Source organism: Abrus precatorius, unplaced genomic scaffold (assembly GCF_003935025.1).
Source record: "Abrus precatorius isolate BTA unplaced genomic scaffold, Abrus_2018 Scaffold7, whole genome shotgun sequence".
Lineage (NCBI taxonomy): Eukaryota > Viridiplantae > Streptophyta > Magnoliopsida > Fabales > Fabaceae > Abrus > Abrus precatorius.
Window position 1 is genome coordinate 15492700 of NW_020874417.1, and position 11852 is coordinate 15504551.

Genomic DNA, 11852 nt, shown 5'->3' on the forward strand with positions numbered 1-11852 from the left:
GACTGAACTCGTTTAAATACTTAGTCACAATGAGTAAAGTTAGAAATATATTCTGCAATATATTAAATTTTATACAAGTTATAAAATACAAACAAAAATTGTTAAATTAAAAATAAAAAATAAGACTTGCTTAACTTTTATGAGTTTTAATAAATTTTAATTAATAATTAAAATATATTAAAATATGTGTTATAATGATATCTTTAAGCGGCAGTTGATTTTCTACCCAAAAAAGTTCAATGTATGTTTTTAAAGAAATAAATTAAGTGAGCCCCACTTTTTGCATAAAAAAATAGTATGAGAAGAAAAAGAAATGAGTAAGCTCGAAAATATTTATTATTTATTCATATATTTAAAAATTGATGAAGTGGAGCTTTATAGGTGAAAAGGAGCACACAGAACACGACAGCATAGTGTAACAGCATCTTCATCCGCAGAGTGAAACAAAAACAGAGGAACCCAAAAAATTAAAAATAAAAAAGAAAATTCTAACCCGTGAAGAAACATAGTAAACCAAAAAAAAAAAAAGGAAAAAAAAGAAAAAGACACGTTACCCCTTTGTCTCTGCGGGGGTGTGGATCTTGAGAGATTGTGGATCTGAATTGGTGTTAGGGTTTTGAAGGGTTTTTCCTTTTTCTTCAATGGCCACGCCCTTTCCCATTCCCCTCACTGCAGCTCAGGTTCTTCTTTCTCTCTTTTCGTCAGCTTTTTTCTGATTCAAATCCAATCGAATAATCTCTCTCTCTTTGGTTTTGTTTTTGTGGGTTCAGGTTGGAACGTACTTCGTTGGGCAGTACTATCAGGTGCTTCAGAATCAACCAGAGTTCGTGCACCAGTTCTACTCCGATGCCAGCACCATGCTTCGTATTGACGGCAATGCCAGGGAAACCGCCGCTGCAATGCTTGTAATTTCTTCATCTTCTTTTGTCTCTCTTCATTATTCTGTTATTATTTTTTTCTTTTTCAATTTCGTCCAATAATACAAGGGTCTGTGTTTTGGTTTTGTTTTGTTTTTTGTTGTGGTTTGGCTTTACTAATGTTTTCTGTGAGCAGAATTGGACTGTTTTGATTGTGTATCTGGGTAGATTTTGTAGTGTGCTGCTTGTTGTTATGCTGAATGTAAGTAATGATGTTTCAATTTTTGGATTTAGAAGTTCCAATCTTGTCTATGATGTTGGGTGGCGGTTGAAGGGTAGCATTTAAAGTGGATAAAAAAAAAGGTCAAAGAATTTTATGGGTGCAGATAAGAAATGATAGCTATGTTTGCAGATAAGAAGATGGAATTTTTGTGTACCTTTGTCACGAAAAGTTTGTGCATATTTAAGTCAGTTGTTTTTGTTGTCATGAAGTAAATTTTGTAGTATGCTGCTTGTTATTGTATTGATGACGAGAACAGATGATGTGTTAGATTTTATCAAGAAAATTTTTTACGTTGAAAATTTTCCACCAGGTTTCTAACTGTGGCATCAGTGTAACAGCTCTAACTCTTTGCATTTAAACAGGATAAAAATAACAGTTAGAAATTTAATGAGGGTCGTTAAGATTTATTGCTTGTAGTTTGGCCATATCATTATGTATTGTTTACCAATGTTGTCAAGATCGGTGTCTTACCTGGGATCGGGAGCAGGGGTAAAAGATCTTAAATCGTGAGATTGTAAGATAGATCGTAAGATCCTGTCAAACATGTAAAACTATACTTAAACATATATATAAGCATAGAAAATAACATACATAAAAAAATTAACATCTAAATCACATAATTTAATTAAACATAAACTTAAGATTCTAGTATTGGAAGCCATGCAGAGATGAGAGAACCAAAACAGAAGACAAATGGAAGACCCACAAACTGAAACAGCAGTAGAGCAGAAGAGAACACCCACAAACCACCAAGAGAACACATACATAACAGCGAACCAGTGGCAAAAAGAAGAGAAACAAAAAACGCAGGCAGCAACACCTAGGTTGCAGAAAATAGAAGATTGACACACAGAGGAAGAAGATCGTTTTGAAATGTAGAGCAGAGGTTGCAGAAAATGAATATGGAAATAGCTCAAACAGAAGTGTCATCAACCAACCCAAACCCACAAAAAGCAATAGTGCAGAGGTTGTTTCAAAATAGAGAAATGATGAGGGAAAACTTTGTGACCTAGCTGTAAGAGTCATAGTCGCACGAGAATAAGGGAATAGAAGCCCAAAATCGGGGTAAAAAATTGCCCTAGAAACATGTTTTTATAAACCGGGGCACGAAAACCCGACCCAGAAATCTGTGTAGGGAAGATTGGACAGATTGTTGATCTTACGATCCTAAGGAGAAAGATCACAATCCTAAGTTATCTTGTTGATTTTCAACCCTGTTGTCGATTAAGATCGTGGGGTGGGCTAAAGATCGTAAGATTGCACAATCTTGTGATTAAGATCGAGATTTTGGCAACATTGTTGTTTACAATTTCAGCCAACCTCACCTAGTGGAATAAACTTGATGGTTAAAATGGAGAAAGATATTGAAAGTTATTTGAGATTGTACTTATCAAGTTTAAAGGAAATTTTATCGTATCCATATACGGTCAACTAGCTATCTTATATGGTAGTAGACAAGACAAGAAAGAAAATACATTACTAAAAGTAGAATGCCAAGATGAATGAGTGATCGCATGAGGAAGAACAAGATAAGAAATGATTGTCTACAAAAGAATATTGAAATAACACTTATTGAGGGAAATATGAAAGAAAATTGATTTAGGTGGTTTGAATACATGCAAAAAAGGCCACTGAAGGCATCAATAGGTGAATGGATGACATGACTTTTAGTCTAGTGGAAAGGGAAAGGGAGACCTAGAAGAACTTAAGAAGAAATTATTAAAAAGGATCTCATGGTAAATATTATTTGAGAATTTGGTTTTTGACTGAACTTAATAGCATCATGTGATCCATGTAGTTGACTTTATCTAGAGGAAGAAGGCTCTGTTGTTGTTGTCATACAATTTTAGTCTCATTTGGAAGCTGTGTCTTCTTCAATTCTTATGAAATATGAAGCTATCTGTTGCCTTTTTTCTTCTGATAAATTTTTTCAGTTGTTAGATGTCTGTAATTGCTCTAATGTCTAGCCTGGAATAATCTGCATATGGACTTGATGCAGCCTTGAATTTACATGCCTATAATAAAGAAGAGTATTTTCATTTTGGCAAGCCAATTACATGTGAGATCTTTGATTTGTGGAGTGAAGGAGCTGTAATGTTGTTTGAGTTAGCTGGCTGAGTTTGAAGGAAGTAGCTTCTTGGGTTATGGTTTAAACGATGCTATTTTTTTTTTCTCCCAATATTCTGAAGTATCCTTTCTGCAACTTTTATGCAATTTGTTGAAATTTGTAGATTTGCATTACCTTCTAATAAGAATTTTGGAAGCACCACACCACAAAAGCTAGCTGTTGTAGTTGGAGACTCCAAGGCCTTATAAACCTCACTTTAAAATCCCATGCTTCCAATGTGAGACTCAAGTCTCATACCTTACAATTGGATCCTAACATCTCTTACACCATGGTTCCATTCAAGTTTCTTTGTCTTTCCAGTTGTCATGCCTTAATGATTAAGAACCTGAACATCTTCAGCGTTCCTACTTGTTCTTGCTTATCTGTGTGTATTTTGTATACCCCCATGTTACAAGTTTTCCTTCTAATTGTAAACTAGTTATTTGGATTATGAATGCATGAAGCACTTTTAACTCTCCTATCTTCTCACTTTATCTTGGATGCTTGTAGTCTAATGTATTAGCATTTTATTAAAAAAGATATTAGTTAGTTAAAATGATAATCTACACTCTTTGTTGATTTAGTTTTCTTACATTTTACTTGGTCCTTAATTGTTTGAAAGGACTTGGCATTATCTGCAATTGTTTATGCATGTACAATTAATAGTAAAGCTCTCTTTTCCCCCCTGAACTAAAATCACTTCTCTGTGACCAGCAAATCCATGCAATGGTTATGTCACTGAGTTATACTGGAATTGAAATCAAGACTGCACAATCACTAGAATCTTGGAGTGGTGGTGTTATTGTGATGGTTTCTGGATCCGTGCAAATTAAGGATTACAACTGGAGAAGAAAATTTATGCAGACATTCTTCCTTGCACCCCAAGAAAAAGGCTTTTTTGTGCTCAATGATATTTTTCACTTTGTTGAAGAGGATCCAGTTCCCCAGCAACAAGCAGTCTTGTTACCTCAGGGCAATCTTGATTCAAAACTGAATGCTCCTAGTACAGTCAATAAGCCAGGTAAATTCTGTCACAACTTGTGTTCTTGTACCTGAATTGGAATAGAACAGAACTACTTGCATCAAGTTCTTTGTATCCTTTCCATCAAGGTTTTTTTATATAAAAAATGATACATGGATTACTTTAATTTCTTATCAAGTAACGTAATCTTAATGGAAGCTAATTAAAGTTCCATGTGTTAAAGTTTGATCTGAGAATTTGACCATATGTTGATATGGATATAGGTAGCTTGATCTAAATTTTGACAATGGTAATTTATCACTTTATGTTATTAAAAAAATAAAGAAAATGTAAAATTTTGTTTCTATGGATATAATGTTAGAAGTTATATCATTGTAACTTTGTGTCTCTATGCGGGTTACCAACTTTATGCGAGTCATAGATCTGATATGGTTTAGAGTCCGTGTTAGAATGCTAGTAAAAAATTCTTTAGTTGTCTTGCTAGTCTCAGAATCTTTTGTTTCTTATGTTATTTCAGTTGCAAAATCCTAACTTCACTTTGTCTGCCCTTTATTCTTTCCAGTTATTATCTTTTCCACGACTGCTGCTGTTGGTACTGCTCATCTTTTTGAGCTGTTTACATTTACCATGCTTGTAGTTTATCATTGCTGCCAATCGTTTTTGCTACATTGTTATCAGTTGTCAACTGCCACCAGCCAGCATTGTCTCATTGACAACACAAAAAAAAAAAAAAACTCCAGTGCCTTCAAGTTGGTTGTAAAAATTTGTTCCTCTAAGTTAAAGAAAGCTGAAGCTTAACCTTTGATATGGGATATATAATGAATTAATAATAATATGGGATATGGATTTCTAGGACTTAAAGATTGCAAGCTTAAACCTTAACCATAGGTCCTCATGCAGATTGTGGTTGCAAATGGTTGGCTACAGTTTTACTTTATAAAGTTGTCAGCTGTCTTAAGCTTAATCCTCCCTTATCTATGATGATAAATGTTTTATATCTTTGACAATATAAAATAATTTTACTTTGGAAAGATTCAGGTAAATAGCCTGTTTGACTGATTATGCAATATAAGTGATTCTGGAAACTGTAATGTTTTAACTCTTATGTAATTTAGAGATGGATTTTACAGTGTCCAACTACCTGCTGGGTGGAGATATCCAGGCTAGGGAATTTGTTGCTACAAATGAGGTCAAAGAAAATGGTGTAGTTGATAATTATGGATTTTCAGAGCAACAAATGCAGCGGGGTCCTGACTCGAAACATATTAGGGAAGACAATGCTGTTGAAGAGTCAAATGGTTCACTTCAAGCTTCAGTGAATGCAGTGCAAGACAATGTACCTGCCTCTCCTGATGAACCTGCTGGGGAGCCACAAAAGCACACTTATGCTTCCATTGTATGTACTGACTAACCATTATATTAATTTCCAAATAATGTTTTTCTTTTGGGATTTCTGTCATGACATTGGAACTGACAATGTATGGACTGTTGGAAGTTACGGGTTGCCAAAGGACAATCTATGCCATCCGTAGCTTCTCAGCCTTCTCATAAGAATGTGTCCCCTTCAGAATGGGATCATTCTCCACAGAGCAATAGTCAGCAACAGCAAGCAACTGCTTTGGCAAATGCATTTGAAAGGTCTGAAACTGATGCAGTAGAGGAGCTTCCTGCTACGGAAGATGAAGGTTACTGTGTGTACTTGTGAAGAATTGAATAATTATTCTGTTCCTCCTTTTATTATTTATAAAGTTAGGGCATTCATTGTGTAACAACCTAGTAAACTAATTTGTTTAAAAGAAGACGTAGTGTTTCCTGTATTACTCTAAACACGTATTCATTGGTCACTACCTCTGATCATGAGTTGCTTGGGAATACTTTCAGATGAAATCAAATCTGTTTATGTGAGAAACTTGTCACCTACAGTGTCTCCTTCTGAAATTGAAGAGGAATTCAAGAATTTTGGTAGAATCAGACCCGATGGTGTTGTCATAAGAAGTCGCAAGGTTTTTGTCTTTTCATGTTAAATAACTATATTAATTATGATTTTTGAATCTAAACTTTTCACATGTATCCAGGATGTTGGTGTTTGTTATGCATTTGTTGAATTTGAAGATATGACGGGTGTTCATAATGCAGTCAAGGTTTGGATTTACTTTTAAATAATAAGTTTGAGATATATTACTCAACTATAATGTAGTAACACAGAATTAGCTACTTGGTCTCAAATCTCAATGAATGTAGAATCATAGGATTATGTTTGTTTTTTGTTTGCAGACAGGGTCTGTTCAGATAGCAGGAAGACCAGTATACATTGAAGAACGGAGACCAAATAGTAACATCCCTTCTCGAGGAGGAAGTATGTTCTTTTTATTATTAAATAAATTTTCATCGGCCTTTTTTTCTTGAAATGTCTCCATCATGAATTTCCCTAACTTACTAGGTTTGACATATAGATGTGGTAAAACAATGAATCTGTGTTTGGCATTTTTGCTAATTGAGGAACGTTGAGAATTGTAGTGGATTCTCATGTGACATACATTTTTGAATAAATAACAAATTTTGTTCGAATATGCTAAATTTTTTTTAAGGATTACATTTGGTTGCTGTGATTACTTCTATTTTGAATTTGTCAGTCTCGCATCTCACTATGAAGAAATTATATAGTCTGATTTGATCAGCCTCATGCTTCACATAATTACGCATCATAAATTATTCAAAATGATCTTTGTCCTACACAATTTGACTGGCTATGCTGTATCAATGATGCTGTTGCAGAGTGATGGTGACACCTTTCTTTGTGTTTTTCCAGAACTCTCCTCGTTTTTATCTACATATTCAACTATTTTAAGCCACTTATTTCAGGCATTGTTTCATCATACTTGTTTTCACTGTATAATCAACAGGACGAGGTAGAGGTAGGGGTAGCTATCAATCAGATGCAACAAGAGGACGTTTCGGTTCAAGGAATTTCGGCAGAGGAAGTGGCCAAGATGGCGGTGATCGGGAGTATAACAAATCGAGAGGAAATGGTTATTATCGACCAAGTCCGCGCCAAGAGAGGGGAAATTCAGGGCATCAAGTACCAAGAAATGGGCAGAATCTGGCTGAGTCTTGAGTCAACAAGAAACTTCAGCTAGAGAATCCAATTTTGGGTCCAGATAATTGAGGTCTAAATAGTCAAGTTCGATAGATTAGACCAAATATTGATATTTTTTAAATCTTAAATTGTTCAGGGCATATGGATAAGATATTTTCTTTTCTGATAAATTTTGTTCAAGGGGCTTCGTGTTTCATTTGTTTCTCCAGGTATTTTATGTTTAGCTGGAAATGTGTTTAAAACATTTGACATTTATTTACTCCAATTGAAATTTGAAATCTAGTTGTCGTTACTTCAGAGTTTGATATTAATAGCTCTGTATTGGTGGATTAATTTCTCCGTTGCCTTTCGGCTTATGCTCTTATCATAACAAGATAGGTATCCGTTCTGCCAGTGATTATTTCTTAATTTTGACAAAATCGATTCCCTTCTGCCAATCAAGCTGGACATCCACAATTGGTAAATGAAATGTAAATTGTTGAGATATACATTTTAATTGAATTAATATTTTAGAAATTTCTTAATTTGATCCTCTAAATTAATTTCTCATGAATTTAACTCATTATATTAATTCTTTATACATTTTAAATGTCACCGTATAAGATTTTATTGTAGACTGAACAGGTGATAAAAATAATGTTTGAGAAATTAATAGCGATCCATTTAATCTATATTAGATATAAGGTTAGTGACAAAATCTTCAGAAGAATAAAATAATGACAAATGATATTTGAGAAACTAATTTAATGGCCAAATATGTTTGATAAAAAAGTACAGCAACACAACTATTGAGGGCTTTCTATTAATAATCATAAGCTTTCTTCTAGTTGGAGCCATTGCAGAATTGTTGCCCTGTTTAGTTTTATAATTTGTTTCTTCAATTTGCAGCCCATCATTAGTACAGTAGTAGTAGGCTATTTATTTGTTGCAGGGTCATTTTTAGCATTTAAAAAAAAGATAATTTATATATTTTCACGTATAAGATGTTTCAAAATTTTTTAAAATAATCTGGGTTCTTATTTACAAAATTTGAATTTTATTTAATATTCAATTGCAACATATTTAATTTTTATTTATGTTATTATAGTATTTTTAATTAAAAAAAAAATAATTAACTTTGAACAGTTAACTGATGTTTTGAATTATATAATCCAGTGTAGTTCACGCATGACTTGCAGAAAAGTAATTAGACATGCAAGTGCTTTATGTTCTGAACATATAGAGCCCAAAATATGTTTCTTTTAATTTATTCCATATATATTTAAAAGAATTCATAATTTAGATGCCATTAATAGAATTTTCGAAGAAGATTATTTTTTGTCCTTAGAATGAATGAAACCAAACACGCAGCTATTCTAGTAAAATAAAAGCTGTGATCTAGCCAAATGCATCTATATATATAATCTATGTATAATCAAAAGAAGCACTAGGATTGCGCATATATTAGTCAAGGAAAATCAATACCGTTATTCCACTTATTTGTGGAATTCATTTGAGCCTAAACTATGGTAATTTTCGCCAACTGTGCTTGCTAATTATAGAGCTCTAATTAGTAAATCCATGGCTGTATCTATTGATGTTTAGTATACATATCCCAATTACGTACACAAAGTCTAGCAAAGTTGTGAGATTTTAAAATAGGTAGGTATGTTTTGTAATGACACTGTTGCAAGACTTGCAAGATAGCATTAGCAACAACTAATCCTGATATAGACTGAAATCAAAAGAACAGAATGTTCCTTATCATCACCCCATAATAAGGGACCAAATTAAGGGTTTAAAATTGTTCAATGCCACTTTGATTCGCTGTCTTTAGTGTAACATCGTTCTCCTTTCATAGTCAAATGCCTTATTTTTCCTTTCTCCTTCACCTTCTTGCATCCCACTCACCATCATTAAAACAAAAGAAAGCGTGGGATAAACCTGGTCACAATTACTTTCATTTCCATTACGCATCTTTTCTTGTAATTACATTATCGCTAGCACAAATAAATCCTTGCCTTAATGCACCTTCATCATTAGGAGTGGTATCATGTCCAACATTTTAGCATGTTACCAACTCTTAGAACTGAACATCATATCAGCACAAGACTTAGCTCCGGTGGGTCGGTCCATGCGAACCTATGCGGTGGCATGGATCGATCCAGACCGGAAGCTTTCAACCCGGGTTGATTCTGAGGGCGGAACCAACCCGGCTTGGAATGATAAGTTTGTCTTCCGAATCGACCAAGACTTTTTATACGATGAGGAAGCAGCAATTGTAATTGATATTTACGCCCTTCATTGGTTTCGAGACATTCATGTGGGTACTGCACACGTTCTCATTGATGACCTTATCCCACCACCGTCACAACCCTTTCGAAATACATGCAAGTCAACGGGTATGCGATTTGTGGGGCTCCAAGTTCTACGATCCTCGGGTCAACCAAAAGGGATTTTAAACGTTGGTGTGGGTATCATTGATAGCTCCATGCGAAGCATGCCTCTCTACACACATGACAACACCTCAGCCGTTGGATATAGCCATGATGATCACAATCCGCCAAGCCATCAAGCCAAGCCCCATCTTCGACGTATAAAGAGTGACACCAGCTCAATACTCGCCTCAGAAGCCATGGCTCATGAGCAACCAACCATGGCTACAAAAGGGAAAGCAAATTCCCAAGTTACCCTTTCTGAAGTAAGCGTAGAATGCGAAAACAAGGCTTACTCCACATTGAGTGGCTCAGATGTGATGGCAATGCCAGAGGGTGGATTTGGTATAAAGAAGAGAGAATTAACGACCCATGACTCTCCAAGAGTAAATGTTGATTATGAAGTAAAGCCCTCGCCGAAAAGAGAATTTCAAAACTCTCCTTACAATAACGCTTACAAAGGTGGCGTGAGAGCCACTCCGTTGCACGCATTTGCGATGACGAACGCGGCATTGGAGTATGGAACGCCATACAGGTCAAACATGGGTCGTGCCATTATGACCAACTCTGAATTGGGTCCGTCGGCTTCAGAGGTGGCAGCGGCGGTGGCCAGACAACCGATTGAGGAAGGGGAGAATTCCACCGTCGGAGGGTGGAGCTTAGATGAAAGCGTCGAAGGGTTGCAACCTAAAGTGGAGAGGTGGCACACGGAGCTGCCGCCGGTGTATGACGGTGGCGAGATGTCAAGCTTAAAATCATCGGGCAAGAAAGGGAAACATTCACGTAGGCACACAGATGGTGGCAGTGGAAATGGCTTGTTCTCTTGCTTTAGTGTCATATGTGGAGTTGAGTGCTCCATTGTTTGTGGAAGCGGTGGCAAGAAGAGTCGCCGTCGCCGGGCTCAATCCGTCGATAACCAAAGCTTTCTATGAGGAGAGGAGCCATATTGGGTTCCATGCGTGGCTGGTTCAATGCGAAGATAGAAAATATTATGTAAAACTTTACAAAACATATTATTTTCTTTATTTTTTTTTTTGACTTCTTTGTCCTTTAATTAAATTTTAAATTCTCTTTTCAATTTTTGCCTAATTTAGATAAATTTTTAAAGAAATTAAATTTTAAATTCTTTTAGAAGATAAAAATATGAAATACATCAATATCTTCGAACAAAACTTTTCTCACAAATAACTTATTTTTTTTTTATTTAAAAAATTTCATATAAATTCTGTAAAATACAAAATAAGTTATTTTCAATGAATAAAAAGAATCTTCATTTTTTATTCTAATTTTTTTTTATTAAAGACTAATATGAAAATTTATATTAACTATGCCTTTATTGCTCTTTGTTTTTAAATATTACGGCGATGATAAATACATTTAATTTTGTTTTTAAGGATGTGGCTTTATCTTTTAAAAAAGAAAGATCGAGTTGATTTATTACAACAGGCAATTTTTCTACTTATAAAATAAATTCACGATGTTCACTCGTTTCACTTTGAAAAGCAATGTAGAACATTCATTTTTAATTGTTCATTAAATTATGTTAAAAGAAATATCAGCTTTCAGATTTTTGAATTGATTGGAACTATTGAATAGACATTAGAAATTTCTTTATTGGATATGTAAAACCCTAAAACTTATTTTTGATGAGTTAGTTTGCAGGATACGATGTACAAATATATTTAATTGTTAGGTTTATGGCTTAACGTAAAAAAAAATTGTTAGGGTTATGCATTCATTAGAAAAAGGCTTGAATGCGAGGAAAGATAAAAGTCGATTAACCAAAGAAAAATATTTTGAAGACATTCAAAGAGAAAAATGGTAGATGTGATAAATGATTTAATGGGTGATTTTTATGATGTTTCTTTTAAACGAGGATGAAAATAAGTCAGATAGTCTGAGAGGGACTTATAATCTAATTTTTTTAAAGTTTAGTTTAGTTTTACCTACTTAATTAATAGGCTTTAATTTAAACTTTTTAAAAAAATTAATTAATTAAATAAGTTAAGCTTGAGCTTAAAAAAAAGTCTATTAAACCTATTAGAATGACCTATTTAAAATTTAAATTTATAATATATTAAATAATTTTATATAAAAATTATAATATAATAA

General features: G+C 34.1%; 2 protein-coding genes across 4 annotated transcripts; both read left to right on the forward strand.

Moving 5' to 3' along the window:
* The first annotated feature begins 353 nt into the window (after nt 1-353).
* Nucleotides 354-7713, forward strand: LOC113871367 (putative G3BP-like protein). Of its 3 annotated transcripts, none has more exons than XM_027508457.1 (9): nt 354-680; nt 771-905; nt 3962-4268; nt 5459-5625; nt 5725-5920; nt 6111-6232; nt 6305-6370; nt 6504-6585; nt 7133-7637. In XM_027508457.1, exons 1-9 carry the CDS (start codon nt 642-644, stop codon nt 7342-7344), a joined length of 1326 nt encoding a protein of 441 aa, XP_027364258.1. In that variant the 5' UTR covers nt 354-641; the 3' UTR covers nt 7345-7637. The 3 variants fall into 3 exon arrangements, with proteins under 3 accessions (XP_027364258.1, XP_027364255.1, XP_027364257.1); XM_027508454.1 differs by having other exon boundaries at nt 359-680; nt 5360-5625; nt 7133-7633; XM_027508456.1 differs by having other exon boundaries at nt 362-680; nt 5360-5625; nt 5725-5914; nt 7133-7713.
* Nucleotides 7714-9358: 1645 nt separating this feature from the next.
* On the forward strand, nt 9359-10672 carry LOC113871536. Its single transcript, XM_027508628.1, has one exon. The coding sequence runs from the start codon at nt 9359-9361 to the stop codon at nt 10670-10672; it is 1314 nt and encodes a 437-aa protein (XP_027364429.1).
* The last annotated feature ends 1180 nt before the right edge of the window (nt 10673-11852 follow it).